At 40.8% G+C, this 16853-nt stretch overlaps 2 protein-coding genes across 4 annotated transcripts in view; both read right to left on the minus strand.

Moving 5' to 3' along the window:
* Positions 1–5264, minus strand: part of LOC308472613 (kinesin-like protein KIF28) — a 29108-nt gene extending 23844 nt beyond the window's left edge. The window contains exons 1-3 of the mRNA XM_080997669.1: positions 5086–5264; positions 1485–1676; positions 229–432 (exon numbers count right to left, since the gene is read on the minus strand). Of these exons, the coding sequence (XP_080853795.1) occupies positions 229–432; positions 1485–1676; positions 5086–5139 (450 nt within the window). The 5' untranslated portion in view covers positions 5140–5264. The remainder of the gene's footprint in view (positions 1–228; positions 433–1484; positions 1677–5085) is intronic.
* Positions 5265–5757: 493 nt separating this feature from the next.
* The window catches only part of AHCTF1 (AT-hook containing transcription factor 1), a 53388-nt gene continuing 42292 nt past the window's right edge, over positions 5758–16853 (minus strand). For 2 of the 3 annotated variants that reach the window (XM_080997592.1, XM_080997593.1), the window contains exons 29-36: positions 16183–16606; positions 15039–15156; positions 13646–13752; positions 12576–12751; positions 10100–12176; positions 8569–8702; positions 7553–7659; positions 5758–6605 (exon numbers count right to left, since the gene is read on the minus strand). In XM_080997592.1, the coding sequence (XP_080853718.1) occupies positions 6404–6605; positions 7553–7659; positions 8569–8702; positions 10100–12176; positions 12576–12751; positions 13646–13752; positions 15039–15156; positions 16183–16606 (3345 nt within the window). In that variant the 3' untranslated portion in view covers positions 5758–6403. The remainder of the gene's footprint in view (positions 6606–7552; positions 7660–8568; positions 8703–10099; positions 12177–12575; positions 12752–13645; positions 13753–15038; positions 15157–16182; positions 16607–16853) is intronic. The other variant, XM_080997594.1, reaches the window with a different exon arrangement.

Below are 16853 nucleotides of genomic sequence, written 5' to 3' on the forward strand. Positions count from 1 at the left end.
GTCACTAGAATCTTTATGTGATTAATCTCTATGGGTTTAGCTACTCAGAATCACTACTTTTAGGGCCTAATCTGTATCATCCTTCAGCACCATGGCATAATATGTTTAGGTTTACATATATACACCCCTGAAACACAAAAACTGCAATTAATATTGCCCAAATATAGAATATGTTTTAGGCATCCAGCAATGCTGGCAATTACAAACTTTTATACAACTTGAACAAACCTGATATTGCTTGTTCTGCTCTTGGTTTTGAATTGTTCTAAAGAGCTCTTCACAGACCACTGGGATTATGCCTCTGTTTGCACCATATCCAATCATGGAATAGCTCTTCCCTGAGCCAGTCTGACCATAAGCCAAGAGGGTAGCATTGTAACCTTGCCATGCGCTGTCTAGAACTCCCTGCCCAAGGTCACGAAAAACTTCCTTCTATAATGGGGTTTAAAAAATAAATAAATCCAAGTAAGATTTATAACAACACACAAATAAAGTGTCTAGTGCACATCTACATAGAATCTTACTTGCCTACTCCAGTGCTGCCTTAATATGCAGGCTCAGAAATGTAAGGAAAAGGGTGCAAGGTAACCGGTACGACTTTTCATGTGCATGTGAGTTAGTGCAACTATTTTGGGAAAGGTATTCACAGAAATAAGTAAAATCACAAACCAGAATATACAATGTAATCCATGCCTAGGTTTATTAACAATCTTCAACATAACCTATTACACAAAGAACTTATCACCTTTCTTCTGGTAGTTGCAAAAAACTGGAAAGGACACAATGGAAACAGACAATTGTTTTATCTGAGAAACTACCGTAACTAATAGAGTATAAGCCCTGAATGATATGTCTGATATGGATTATTTTAAAAAAAGGCACTCCTTTATAAGATATTCAAATGAACACCCTGATCGCTGGTACCCACCGACTGCACACATAGACTTAAGAGAACATTTGATGCATTAGTCTTCTGTTCTGGAGGGAGGGGAGGGGAAGGCAGGGGAACAAATTATTTTGATAATGCTTATGTTTGTGTTTTCCTTGAAAATCAGTAAAATATTTGAAACAGAAATGTGAGGAAAATAGTCCTCAGTACCAGAATAGGTGCCAATGTGTGTGTATTGCACACACTGGGAAGGACATTTTGCTTCTTTTGGCAGCAGCCCCTTGGATATCATGAAGCACTGCAGGTATGGATAGGTTGGTCTTGGTGCACTGACCATATCAGATACTCCAAAAAGTTCAACAATAAGGTGCTCTAACACTGTGCTCAGAGCAATGACAGTTGTAAACATGCAACCCAAGTGCAGATGTGAAAATCTAGGCAAAGGAACTGGGTTTTTAAATTCAGAACTTTAGTTTTCTTACTGAATCCAACCTCTGCTTTACCACCCTGTGAACTGGTCCTAGTGCAGAATGAGTAGTTATGCTTTTAGCATTGCACTGCGAAAGAATAAATCACTGTATGAAATGCATTTTACCTGTCCTGCATATTTGCTGTTTGGCCCAGCTGAAATTAGCTTGCCATCTTGGTCCTTTAAAAATCCATTGTGTGACCAATACGCCAGGTCAAAGGTAAACGTTTTTACATGGCTCGGATTCCTGGGATCATGTATGCTTGTAGTGCTGCAATTCATAGAAATCACACATCTGCTGCCTGCATTCTTCTCTCTCTATTGAAATTTAAAAATTCATATTAATATTTAAAAATTAAAATTCACTCTCAAGAGTGGTTCAACAATTAATCCCTATTTTCATTGAGCTGAGAATTGTAGCTTTGTGGGGAAAATAAGGGTCTTCTAACAACTCTCAGCATTTTTAACTATTGTTCCCAGGATTGTCTGGGGGAAGCCGTGCTTGTTTAATGTGGCATGATACTGCTTTAAATGTATAGTACAGACAGGGTCTTATTCAACATTTCATCTATGCTGCACATTTCAAATGGCCATTTATAATGTATCACACATATAACGCAGTACCTCCCATCACTATCCACATAAATACACCAAAGGGCCCTGCAACACTACAATCCAAAACCCAGTTGGGCAGCAATGGGGCTGCCATTGCATCTTTGCTGCTCACTCTGGTACGAAGGCAGTGGGGTGCTCCAACCTGGAGCTAGCACAGCAATTGGGCCTGATGACATCAAGTGATGACAGTGGGCCCAAATCAGCCCCTCACCTCTAGAATGCCCGGTTTCAGAGCTCCCTGCTGGCATTATTTCTACCTGTGGACAGAACGAAGAGCTCTGTGCCATCAGAATACTTTCACATCAGAGGCCAGCAGGGCAAGGCAGTGGGATGCCTCTGTCCAAACCTCCCATAATAATGGGATCATAGAACTGCAGAGTTGGAAGGGACCAAGAGGGTTATCTAGTCCAATCCCCTGCAATGCCAGAATCTTTTGCCCACAAGCCTGAGTCTCAAGCTCTACCAACTGCGCAGTTGTCAGAGAGGGGGTTTAGATGGTTTCCCAAAGAAGATTGAGGGCAAAAAAATCTTCACATGCTAAACCATCCAAAAATGAAACGCATCACATTTAGGTTCCAATCTTCAAACAAATTTACTTAGAAGTTAGCTATACTGACTGTAATAAGATCTATGCATGCTTGAAAATGCAAGTTTAAGCAGCAATTATGATTGTTTCTTATACTCACGATCTTTTAAGTGCTGCTAAAAAAATGAGCAATTTAGAGGAAGTTCAAGCTTAAAGCCTGCATTAAAATGTTGTGGGGTGGGGAGGGAAACACACACCATCACATCCTTATGAGACCTATTCAGGAGTTCAGAATAAGGCTTAAAACTTAAAAGTAATCATGCCAGGAGAGTAGAAGCATGTATGAGCACAGGCTTGGAAGAAACAGTAAAGAATGGATTTTGGACATTCAGAGTTAATTATGAAATGCTTTGGTGGTATCAGTAAGGACATTTCTGCCGGAGAAGACCTTGGGATCTTTGCCTCATGTGAAAAGCTGCATCCAGATTTGGTTGCTGATGGGAGTCAAGATTAATTCAAGCTGATGCAAAGCAGAGAAAGTAGAAGTGTTGCACTGCAAGAGTGGCTAACGTTTCTTGGATCAGAGGTCTGAATTCACTCTCGGACAAGCCTCTAGAGGCCACATGCCGACAGTCACTTTGAACAGATGGTGGGCAACGGGTAGGAATATAGAAGAAGAATTTCGATTTGATATCCTGCTTTATCACTACCCTAAGGAGTCTCAAAGCGGCTAACAATCTCCTTTCCCTTCCTCCCCCACAACAAACACTCTGTGAGGTGAGTGGGGCTGAGAGATTTCAGAGAAGTGTGACTAGCCCAAGGTCACCCAGCAGCTGCATGTGGAGGAGCAGGGAATCGAACCCAGTTCACCAGATTACGAGACTACCGCTCTTAACCACTACACCACACTGGCTCACAGGAAGTGATGTCTTACCATTGGGTCCATCTAAACGCAGCATTGTCTACACTGGCTAACAGCTGCCCAGGCTTTGTAGGGAAGGGCTAGTGTGCTCATGCATACCCTCTTGCCCCTCATATGCTTACTTAGCCTTGGTCAGAATGCCTCAAGACAGATTCATATCTGTATTCAGTCTGGAAGTATCTCCATTAGTGAGTCACATTTGCCTCACTTCTCTTTTCAAACCTTTAGGAGACTGAATTGCTCTAGGAAACTGAAGAGGTTCAGTACTATGCATGCTATCAGCTGAAGTGAGGAAACCGACTGTGAGGGTTGTTTTGTTTAGGGATTATTGGCTTGGCAGCAGCAGAGACATCTCTTTCCAGCTTCCACCCGCCCCACCTCCAGGCAATATCCATGTTTGTTTACCTCACTCCGGACAGCTGAGACAAGCTTTTAGGGGTCAACAAACTTTTTCAAAAGGGGGCCAGTCCACTGTCCCTCAGACCTTGGGGGGGGGGCGGACTATATTTGGGGGGGGGGATAATCAAATTCCTATGCCCCACAAATAACCCAGAGATGCATTTTAAATAAAAGGGCACATTCTACTCATGTAAAAACACGCTGATTCCTGGACCCTCCGCAGGCCAGATTTAGGAGGCGATTAGAGCCTTAGTTTGCCTACCCATGTTTTAGAAAGCCTGGCTTTGTCCTGTTGAAAAGCTGCATGACTGACAGGTGCACAACAGGTGCAGATTGGGAAAAGCTGCAGCTGTTTACACACTTGCTTGTCATACACATTTAAGAAAGCACAGAAGCCCTGGCAGAATGAAGTGGACGACTATCAGGCCTAGGGCCAAATGGATCCATTAACTGTGGACCAAAAAGTCATGTTACCCCACCCCCACCCACCCAGTCCATGCAGTAACAGCAGCCTCTTGCAAATATTAAACTGGCTTTAAAACAAATCAAACACACAAAGGCAGAGGAGAGTTCAGGGTCCTCAGGAAAATTTTGGAATCAAGGGACTACGCTATAAGAGTTTCCAAGACCAAGGGCGAATCTACACTGGTTAGTTAAAAATGCATAATAAAAAATGTGACACCAGAAGGCACTGCAGAGCAGCGATTCGCCGGCAATGGGAAACTGCAAAGAGAGCTATACTACTTTTCTTTTTTACAGCATTTTTACGTATCAGTGTGGATCCAGCCTAACTCTAAAAAGGTTTCTTCTCCGGTTACTGTTACAGTAAGAAAAGCAACCTCAGCTAGATTCTTACTTTTATAGGAAACCTTAAGGACCTATCAAGGCCTAACATGCATACGAAGAGACATTTTCACAAACCTGCCTGAACTAGCCAGACATGCCTACCACACCCAGAGAAAGGCATACCGTGATCCAAGCCTGATTTGCTACATGAAAGACTTACAGGAGTGTGTATGAAGAACTGGCAGCAGGGCAGCTGCTCCAAGCATCACTCTCCCCTCTCTTCACCCCCTCCATAGCAGATGTTTTGTCCTCTAAAAGGTGCCACCATTACCGGAAGGGCTCCTTCTTCACCTTACGAAGTGACACTTCCTCCTCCTTTCTGAAATATAGTCCCCAGCCTCTCCCATCACCAACCACTCTGCTGCCCCATTGTGATCTTAGGCCTGATAGTTTCAGTGAAGACAAAATAAGTGACTAACCTTACTGAAAGGTCTTACGCGTACTGCCACTTTCACACTGTCCGAACCGGGCATGCTTCTGCCGCTTGAACTCTTCCAAGGAATTCAGAAAGAAAACAGAGTGCATCGCTCAAGTTTTCTCTTTAGGACCTTGTTTTGGAAAAAGAAAAGGGTAGAGTGGATCCTAATACAGCTGCTGCTTTGTTCCTCAATTATTTATGTGTCCACTCATTACCTGAATGTTACCTGATACATTATGTCTAAGAGGAACTCCAGAAGGTCACATTTGCCAGCAGTGTGTACCGTTTCTAAAAGAGGCAACTGAATATTGGGCATCCTTAGTGAAACTTCATTTAAAGTACTTGCCTCTTTCAGCTTCTCTCTCAATTTGAACCACAAATCTGATTCAACCTGACTCCACTTTCTCTGTGCTGCAGTGATATAGGTCAAACACTACAGGAGAATGTATATTTCCAGACCATTTTATTTTACCAAAATTGTGGTAGCATTTCTCTAGTAACCACAAAGTCTATAAAACATGCATCATTTCAAAATATCAAATTTGGGGGCAAATTTAAGGAGGTGAAATCCCTGAAAGTGTTGAGTCCCATGGTGAGTAAATGCGAACATATAAATATTTCTAATGTTAGAGACTCCTGCTGATGCAGCAAATTGAAAGAACAATGAAACATCTGAGGTGAGATTTTGTTTTATAAACTGAAGAGCAGCTTTCCCAAGTTAAGACAAATACAAAAAAATATTGCACAGCTTCAATACAATTGTTTACATTCCGACTTCAATAAGGTACATGTTCAACCAGGAGTAAGGAACTTGTATGCAATGGATAACCCCTTTTACCAATTCCCAAAAGGTCAAAACATTTTCTATAAATTCTAAAACTGCCAAATTTTAATTTTCAAAAACATTGCAAGATCAAACTGTTAAAAAAGAGTAGCTTCCCATTAGAGAAGCACCAACAGTGACAAGCCATCATTAAAATCCTCTTTAATTTCTTTGCACCACACACCTCTTTTATTCTTTCTCTCTCTCTCAAAAATCTAGTGGACAATAATCGCTGTTATGTATACATTTTTATTTAACATTCCTAAAATAAGATTATTTACATATTATATAAATGTATGAAGTCTTATAAAATAGAAAACCTGCATTGACTGAAGAAATCACACTCCATACGGAGTTACTTATTGAAGACCTTTAGTTTTCTGAAATTTTACAATAATTTATATAAATTATCTTCCAAATTAATGATTTTTTCTTAATATCCCACACAATGATGACTTTACAAGCATTGGTGTACAATACACATATTTAAAAACAGTTATAGCCTCTTCTTCTGAACAATTGGCTTTGGAAAGCTAGTTATTCTCTCGTTCCTATGAAGAGTCTTACGAACAGTCTTTTCTGCTTTATCCACAGACTCCTTCTGTTTGCTTTTTGCTCCATCTACTGGCGTGCCAAAAGGAGAAATGAATTGAATTTCCATGTGTGGCGTTGACCAACTGCTATCTTTCTCTAGGACTCTGCAAGGAAGAGGAATGAGAGGTTACACTGACAAGTTATGTTTCTGTTCAGATGAATGAAGACTGAATAATTAGCTGTAGGCTCAGTCGTAATTAATTAATTAATTAATCCTTATATCCTGCACATCTGGCCGGGTCTCCCCAGCCACTCTGGGCGGCTTCCAACAGCATATTAAAAACACAAAACATCAAACATTAAAAACTTCCCGGACCAGGGCTGCCTTCAAATGTCTTTTAAAAGTAGATAGTTGTTTATTTCCTTGACATCTGGCGGGAGGGCATTCCACAGGGTGGGCGCCACTACTGAGAATAATAGAGTATAGTTGTACCTCCTTTTGCATCTGGGATCCGTTCTGGAGTCCCGGAAGCTCAACGAAAGGGATGTTTGACAAAGCACTGCTCTGCACATACGTGAAGCGAGATTTAGCGCTTCTGCGCGTGCGTGAGCAACAAACCCGGAAGTAACCCGTTCCGGTACTTCTGGGTTGGCTACGGACATTCGATGAAATGGACCCTAAACAGGGCGGACTCAAAACGAGGTACAACTGTACATGCAAATGGTCCCATGTTCAATCCTGAGCATCTCCACATAAGGCTGGAAAAAATGTCCTGTTTGAAACCTAGATTGCTGTTACAGTCAATATTGAACTAGATGAACTGATGGCCTGACTTGGTATAAAGTATTTCTTATGCTTTAGGGCAACAGAACAGAGGCACCTTTAGATGTTGTTGACCCCTACTCCAATCACCTCCAGCCAACATGGCCAAGATAGTGGAAGTTGGGAGTCTGGCAAGATTTGAAAGGCCACAGAAGACCAAATTAATGTTGTTTTTTTTATTACGATACCAAATGCCAAATGCATTACTGTGATAATTTCTGCACATGACTGGTTTTGAAATAACAAGTTTTTTTTTTGGGGGGGGGGGGATATAGAATCATCCCATACTTGCTTGCTTTTTTTGCTTTTGACCTTGTAGCTCTGCTTCTCTTTACTTTCGGCTTCTCTGAAGTTTCTATTGAGACTGCATCCTTCTCCTCTTTAACTGGTAATTCCTAAAGGACAAATGTAGAGTGGTAAACTTGCACAAAGTGAAACTGTTTCTTTGACATCTCCTTTTTATTTACTTTTTAAATTTATTGCCCACATACAAACAGGTAGGCATTAGTAGTGACACTGTTAAACCAGTGCTATACAGTAGTAATTTAAAACATTCACACTCAAAATCTATTCCCATCTTTCTTGCCTCTCCCATCACTCATAAACCAGCTTCCTTTCCTTTATGTATGGACCTTGCACACAGACAAGCTGGATAGAGACCATTGGTTCCATAATGATATATGGCTTCCAGTCTTAAATTGGATAATCCAATTTATCAATACAAACTCCTTGCTTTTCCATGTAATTACTCATATTGACAAATAAAGATAAAAAAAGCAACATAACTGCCCTGTGTTGCTTGCTGTCAGCAGTTCTTCAAATGCTATACAATGAACCTGAAAGCTTGCTTTAAGTGTGTTAAATATTGCAAAAGCTGGCATCTTTTAATCTTTGAAACCATTTGTCATTTGCTGTATAGCAAAGGGGTGATGTGTATATTGTTTTCGCTTGTCATTTGAGTTACCCTCCAATTGTTGTTGTTCCATCAGCCCAGCCAGCATGATCGTGGAGAACCACCGTTTTTCCATTACATTTTAAAACTTAAATAAAATTAATCACTTTAAAAAACAGTAAAAACCAATAAAACCAATTAAGTGCCCTGGACACCCAAGAAGCAACAGCTCAAGCTGGTTCTAGCAAGCTGCAAAAGGTGTTGAAAAGGTCCATTGCAATTATAAACATGTGGAAAGCTTGATCTCCCAATCATTATATCATGTCAGAAGGGAGAATCTGGCTCTTTCACTAGAAATTTGCTGGCTTGTTCTCTTCAGATCTTTGGAGAAGGGATCAAAGGTTTTACTTACCAACTCTTCCACAATCCTTGAAATACTGGAGACTTTTTTCTTCCTAGATCTCAAAGCAGGGGGCGAGAAGACAAACTGAGAAGTCAAGTCTGCCTTGAAATCTTTGAGTAGCACAGGCGTCACTGCTTTCTCACCTAGAATCAGAAAGCATGCGTTTATTTTTGAACTTGAAACTAAGCATTCCAGGCATGCAACTCTATCTGCAATCCTGAATAAGCGGAAAGCAGGGTGCAGAGCAGCTTTCCATATACCCACAATTTAACTACTCTTTGTTTAAGCTTCTTAGAACACCTGGCATGGCTTTGTTACACTAAGACCCTTTGAACCTTGTACGCCATGGTAGCCAACATGTCATAAAGCACAGCTTTGCTCCTACCCTTTTTCTGAGAATAGCTGGGGCATTCGGGGAGATGGAAGCAGGTCTCCATTTAAAGAGGTGGGGTCTTCATTTAAAGCAGGTGTGGGAAACCTCTGGCCCATGGGCCATACTTGGCCCACCAGGCCATTTTGGGAGAGCCACGCCCAACCTCCCTTAACCAGCTGTCATACATAATGTCAGGCACACAACAGGTAAAGGAACAATCAGGAACTTCAAGTGAGCTCTAACTGTTTCTTTGCTAAGCAAGGCATGCTTCCGCCATCCATCAGTTGCACCTTGCTCTAGAGAGGGAAGCAGTTTTCATTGAACCTGCTTCTCCCTCTCAGCAATGCTTCTTGAACTTCTAAAAACTGGAGCAGTGATATTTGAAAGTCCTTTGGCAAGCAGCCCCATGCTCCTCTTTGACCCTCCTGCTTCAAAGGATCACCTGGCAAAATAGTGACATCAGATGATTGACAGTCTCACCCACCTAGCAAATTTGGTCTGGGACTAATGGGGAGATAAGTTTCTGGCCCTCCCTGATTTAAAGTGAATGGACAGTTAAGCTGCAGTGCTGTCATTACAGCAGTAGTGTACCAGCTGACTGCAAATGGACAAGGCAAAGTAAAAACTAATGTCTTATGGAGGGCTGCTCCACACCCTATTGCACTAATTGTGGTCTATGACCTTGGAATGTTTTGTTGCAGAAAGTCAGCTCATTCTAAGGCTCTCTTCACATTTTACAGAACAGATGAATCCTAATGCCTCCCCGGTACATGAACTGGGTCTTTTTGTAATGGATGAGGCAATACATATATGCAAAATGCTGAAAATGCACTCAGAAGTCACAACTGGGTGAAACTTTTGGGTACACAATTCCTATATATGTGCCGATGTCAGGTTTGTGAGGGTTGATTAAAACGGCCTGGTGAGCCAAATAGGAAGGCCCAGCAGGCCTAATTAGGTCCATGGGGTAGAGGCTCCATACCCAGTAGATGGCATACTGATATCGTGCAGTAATGTGGGCAGGGTTATAGGCAGTCTTGCTTTAAGAAAAATCCCCAGTATTTATCCTGCTCCGGTTTTGTTTTACCCTCAATGGAATTCATGCATAGTAAGCAATTTTAAATAAGCAAAAAAGCCTTACACAGCCAAAGGCAACATTTCAAGTACCTTTAGATTTTTCTGTCAGTTTGGTAAGAGGAGGTGAAAAACAGAATGTCTCATTTGTATCCAGGGTGGGACTCTGTTTCGTACTCTTTCTGCTGTATCTGGTCCTTTTCACAAGAGTACCACGATGTGCCAAAGTTTTCCCTGTTTCACTAAGCCTTTGTTTGGTCATGTCTGTGGAATGCAATCCTACTGCAATCTCAGCTGCTTGCGGCAAGTGTTCCTCCTCCTCCGTACCTTCCTCAGAAAGAGATGGTAACTGGCTTCTCTTTCTGATTGCCGTCATCTTGGACTGCCTCTTTTTAGAACTCCTTGCTAAAGTCTCTGCCTCACTTGGTTGTACAGAATGTTCTTCTAGAACATATTTGTCTGCATCCATTTTCTCTATACTTGTATTTGTTTTTTCTATTCTTACGGATGCAATTCTTGCAGATTTCCTCTTTGTGGTGTCGACTGGAGTCTTTTCTTGAACAGATCCTCTCCTAGTATTTCTTCTAGGAGTGACAAAAGATTGACTAGGTGTTGGGGGAGGAGACAACAGAGACAACTCCAGTCCCAAATCTGCTGACACATTCAAAGGATTCTTTCTTGGTCTGCCTCTTCGTCGCACAGGCAACTGTTTAATAAGCCCAGTCTCTTGATCAGAAACAGTTTCTGATATACTTGTGCTTCGCGCCCTCTCCTGCTCAGTTGATACAGGTAGCTGTGGTTTACTTGGCTGTATGTCATGTTCAGAAATGGCTTCTGGTAGACTTGACTTTCTATGTCTGCCCCTTCTAACTGGTGATGGTAATGGCAGCTTCCCAGCTGCAGTTTCTGACTGGGCCATCACTTTCAGTTCACCATGCTTTCTTGGCCTTCCTCTTCTTGGTTTTGTACTCAGCTGCTCTTCACGAGGTTCTACCTCCTGATCTGAAATCACGTTCTCTGCCAGGTGGAAAGCAATGCTTTTCAGTTTTCTTGCACTTTTAGGATTTACCATCATCTGAATTGTATGGTCAATGATAAACTGACTACCTTCTTGATCCCCTACTAAACTTCTTGTGCTTCTAGGAGTCCTTCTGCGAGCAGAAGGTAGCTGTTCACTTGGATGCTTATGAAGCTCTGATGCAAGCTCTTTTGGTTTTCTAACCCCTCTTCTTGTAGCAATGGTTGCCTGAAACTCCTGTGTGATGGGATGAACATTTGTTGATATTTCTAAGTCACACTCCTTTGTTTCCTTAGTATCTAAGCCTGGGAAAGCAGGAACCTGTGTTGTCTGTTTTTCTTGAGGTTCTTGTTCAGAACCAAGGGGAAGGCTTTCGGGAATGTTCAATGTTTCTTTTGCCCGTCTAGCACTTCTCCTTGGAGTTGGTGGTAGTAGCAGATCTGGTTTATCCATCTGTCCCAATGGCTGACCATCAGCTACTGGGTCATTTACATTTTGTGCCATCTGTTCCACAGTGCTGGTGCTAGACATCACTGAATCTTCAACTTGACTCAATTTTACATCTTTACTTATTTCGGTAACATTTTGCAGAGGTGCCTGTGGTGAACTTAATACCTTCTTACTTATGCTTTCATGAAAAGACTGGTCCACAACCTCACTTGAAAATTCTTTACTTCTTGTGTCTTTGATTACATCCAATAGGTTCTCAGCAATAGCCATCTGAATAGGTTCAGATACATAAGGCAACACCTCAGCAGTATTCTGTGATATCTGATCACTAGTTACAGTAGACACTGTATTTGTGATGAATTCTGGGTTGTTACTTCCAGCACTATTTACACAGGCACCCTCTAACTCGCTGGCTGATTTAAGAGGGGAAGTATGCAATGCACTAGAATCTCCTATCTCAGCTTCTTCATCCCCTTCTAATAGTAACGTAAAATTGTTTTGGGACATCAGCAGATCTCCATCTCCTCCAGTAAAGTCAGATTCACCAGCATCTTTCTTGAGTACGTCACATGTGACTTGCTGCGCCATAGCATCACTGCTGTACTGATATTTCAGACTGCTTGAAGGACATAGCTCATTGTACGGAAGTGCCTCAACTACAGCTTCTGAGATGTGTACTTCACGTGTTCCATCACCAACAAGCTAAAAACAAAAAGTATATAAATTTAATTCCAATACACATATTTCAATAAATTTAATGAATGAAAACAGTTCTTCCAATTTTAGAGGAATATTCAAATGGTTTAAAGTTAGCTATTGTACTCAGCTATTTGTACACTGCTCCACACAGTACAGCTCTAGGAACACAGCCACATGGAATTGGTTTTTCAGCAGTTGCATGCATGCAAATAAATGGTCCCTGGGAAGCAGTATCTGCATCTGTGGGTGCTCTGGGACAAAAACTGTCTTCTCCTGCAGCTGCTTCCTTAAGCGCTGTCCCACATGTGAAAGTTTACAAATATCCAAGGTATTTACACTGGCAAACCAATAATTCCAAACAGATTTCAAAGAAAGTTCCAAAGTGCTAAATGAAGCCCTTACATTTACTTCTTGACTTGCAGGTTCAATATTAAGTGGTGTTTTCTCTTGCAGGACGGCTATATTTTCTTCGCTCTCAGCTTCTTTTGACCCATCTTCATCTAATGCTTCTCTTTCTTCAAGTTCATTTTTGGAATGAACACTGACAATGTCTTCACTATCAGGAATACTTATGACAGCTGAAAAAGGATTGTCATCTCATTACTTTTCTTATTTTATTGTTTCACATTAAAACTTTTCAGTTATGAGACCAATAATATTTAAGGAACTGTCTGGACCTCTGCTCACTTCTGCTTTGCAGAATCAGAAAAACTGAGGTTTTTTTGAGCTACTGTGCCTCTCGGCCAGCGATACGAAGCTACCAATGTACAACAGAAGTTTGCAGTTGGATTTGTTCTCCCATTAAATAAACAATTAGTGCATTTAAAATCAATGAATAATTGTTAGCACAATTGGGCCTCCTAATCCAAAGGAAAAACACGTCACCAGTTACAGCTTTTGCAATGTCTGAGATCATCCAGCATATCCCCATTTTTTTTTTAAAAAAGATGTTAGTCTTTTGCGAAAATGTATCATATGCTAAAAAGTCATCCCAATCTGCAATTTTAATTGGCTTATAAGACAGCAGTGCTTTAGTCCAAAGTTAATTTAATAGCTTAGAATGACTCCTAAGTCCTTTTTAAATAAAATAAAAGCATATCCAGATTTCCAATTACAGCCAAATTTTAAGTTTGTACAGGATTTGGAGGCGTATCACTTCCCCTACTGTAGAGTATACCAAATTACACAACAGCACTGCAGAATGTGAAGCACAGATCTTAATAAGTAGAGGAAATGTTTTTGGGCTATATACTTATAAATAAACATTTCATTTAATAAAAAATGGGATCTTGAATAGTTCAGAAGTTACTATATTAACATAAAAGTAAATATACCAGGCTAAGAAGATTTTAGCACACATGCATCAAAGGCACACAGTGAGAATCAAGTCACATAACTTCAAGCTTTTCAATATTATTTTCCTTGTCTGTTTGATCATTTGAAAATTTACTTGATTATTCAAATATACATACATTCAGCATCTGTTCCTAATGGCTCCAAAGCTTGGGGACTTGCTTCATCAAGGAGCTGGTTGTTTTCCAACAATGGCAGCATGCTGGACTCTAGGACATTTGTTTGACTTTATAAGAAGAAAGTAAGGGACAGTTTCACTTACAGTTTTTAAATAAAATGAATTTTGAAAACATTTTATGAAAGCTACTAACACATTTTTGTCAACAAATACCTTAAACCATTCCAATTATTATTGAGCTGTACTGCAAGAGATACTGCAAAGCCAGTTCTGTGGAAAAGTCTGGAATCTACCCCTTTGTTATATGCAAATTATAAAGTTCTGCAGATGTGGCTAACTAAAGTCTAATTTTTACTATCCTGTTTGCTTGATTAACCATCAAACAAGTATTAATGTGCATATTATCCTATGAATATTTCCTCTGAGTACACTTCACTCAGGGCAGTTGCTATGCAAAATCCAAATGCACACTACTGTCTAAGAAAAAAAATAGTTTTCCTTTGTGTGGCAAATTTGGCAACTTGTCAATTCCTGCCTTAGAGTGGGACATGAAAAGAACTGACTAGGGTAGGGGTGGGAAACCTTTTTTACCCAGTAGGTCAGATCCTTATCTGTTCCCACCACGCACAGGCAAACCTGGACACGTGGATAGGATAACTCACATATCAATCATCATAATTTTATTACGGTCAAAGACCCAATTGCCATTATGATGTCAGATGATTGACAGGTGGGTGGGACAAAGGTCCTTAAACTTGCATTTATACTAGTCCTATGCTCTGTGTTTTGGAAGCTCTGTGCAGAGTTCTATGTAAGCCCTCTGTCTAGTGCTTCCCATGTGCTGAACATAAACTGGCAAAACTACTTTTTGCAGAGACAGGCTATACAACCAAGTTCTCCAGCAGAACTCAAGTCACAGAGCCAGTGTAGCAGGCTTGAAGTCACCACTCATCAGCTGATGGATAGTGTCTGCAACCATGGTTTCTGCAGTGACCTAAAGGGGGGCTAGGGAAAATGGCCTTGTGTGTAAATTTGGCACACATGCCAGGCTGGAGGTACCCCCATTGCTGGGGGGGGAGAGAGAGAGAGAGAGAAAAAGAAAGCTGAACAACTGATATTGCAATTTGTCAATCTATCGAGATTATCAGGGGATCAAAATAGAAGCTTGCAACTATCAGCATGCTGTTTGGGAGATAGTTGGTCACAGAAAACAAACACTACAATCAAGGCTGTGAAATGGTGCTCCAGCTGTGTCCCTTTTTTTTATTAATAAATATATAATAAATGTATCATAATCACAGTACTCAAGAAACTGAATGCAAAACAATGTAAAAGGTATGAAGCATGATACAACTGGGTTTTTTTTTTTAAAAAAATGTACTTGACATGTTCACCTTTCATTAGATGGCACAGAAGAGACCGTAGTGTAAGGAATAGCATTTAAGTGATGCATCACAAATTCTTCATCCTCAGGAAGTGAGCCATAGTCTTCACCTTCTCTTTCAGGTAGTCCTATGAATGGGAGAACCCATAAACAAACAGACAGATTGCATCCTTCAATCTAATTTTTAAAAATTGATACAGTATAGCTGCAACCAGTAAGTCTTGATTTTAGTAGCAAGAATTTACAATTTTGGCTTGGCTATCACCAACTACAATTTTTGCTGCCACCCCCATCATTCTGCCCAGACACCGAGGTCCAGTGCCGAGGGCCCTCTGGTGGTTCTCTCGCTGCAAGAAGCCAAGTTACAGGGAACCAGGCAGAGGACCTTCTCGGTAGTGGCACCCGTCCTGTGGAACGAGCTTCCACCAGATGTCAAAGAGAAAAACAACTACCAGAGTTTTAGAAGACATCTGAAGGCAGCCCTGTTTAGAGAACCTTTTAATGTTTAATAAGTTATTGTATTTTAATATTCCGTTGGAAGCCACCCAGAGTAGCTGGAGAAACCCAGCCAAGATGAGCGGGGTATAAATAATAATAATAATAATAATGTATTATTTATACCCCACCCATTTGGCTGGGCCTCCCCAGCCACTCTGGGCGGCTTCCAAAAAAATATTAAAATACTGTAATTATTATTATTATTATTACTACTACTACTACTACTACTACTATTTCCTCTTTGTAAGCTTAACTGCCACCAGTAATCTTTAATCTCACAGGTTGTTATTTGGCAGTCCACACACCCCTCTTCTTGTGATTCACAAACTGTTATACTTCTGCATACCTTGGATGGCCCCCAAATATATAAAGCCACTGTTTCTTTTCCAAATTGATGTGTCATCCAGTCACCTGAATTTGCTATTAGAGGGTATCATAGAAAATTTCTCCACACACACCCCTTTCCAGTATCTGCCAGATATACTGTTTCCAAATATGGTGGCTGTGTTTTGGCTATCTCCATCATGCCCTTTTTGGGAGTTTGAGGATCTATTTTAGCAGTGTTGGAGAACCAATGCTGGATTAGATGGATCTCTCCTATGTTACAGCACACCCTGTTTCTTATTAATTCATTTGCATATCTGTAGATCACATACCAGCCGACTGTTCTCCATCTGTAGATGTTTGCTGTTCCATTTGCAAAGGATCCCTTGCTACTGTCTCACTGCTTTCTCTCTCAGCTGACACTTGTACGTTTACAAGATCTTCAGGGGAGAAACCCACTGGCTGAGAGATTCTGAAGGAATCACTGTTGTCACCTGGCGATTTTGCATCTTGATAATCTGAAGTAGTTTGATCTGACTTTACAGAACCATAACTAGTTTCTTTGGAAGGTTCAGCTTTATTCAAATCATTGCCTGGTACGCATTCTGATGACAAGCCCGCTTCTTCATAGTCTTCCTGAAGACTGCATATTGAAAATGCAGGAGTTTCTCTAGTCTTAGACCACATATCTTCCATGTGAGCTTCAATAATGCATTCAGATGAAACTGTGTTGTGTTTTGTTTTACTATCTGTCATCTTAAAAAAAACAGTCCAAGTTAAAACAAGCAATACCATTTCCCCAGTGGGAAGAAAATTCTGACCATGCAAGGCCTTGATCCAGAAGGCAAACACTGAACTCTCTGCTTGAAATAGTCAATGTTTTTACTTCTAAAGACATGCATTTTTGAACAAGCAGGCTCCAGCTACTAAAATTCATTGACCAATCCACACATGCATACAAGGGCTTTGCACATCTGGAATGGTAAAGGTAAAGGACTCCTGG

Source organism: Podarcis pityusensis (assembly GCF_964106645.2).
Source record: "Podarcis pityusensis genome assembly, chromosome: 3".
Taxonomy (NCBI): Eukaryota; Metazoa; Chordata; class Lepidosauria; order Squamata; family Lacertidae; genus Podarcis; species Podarcis pityusensis.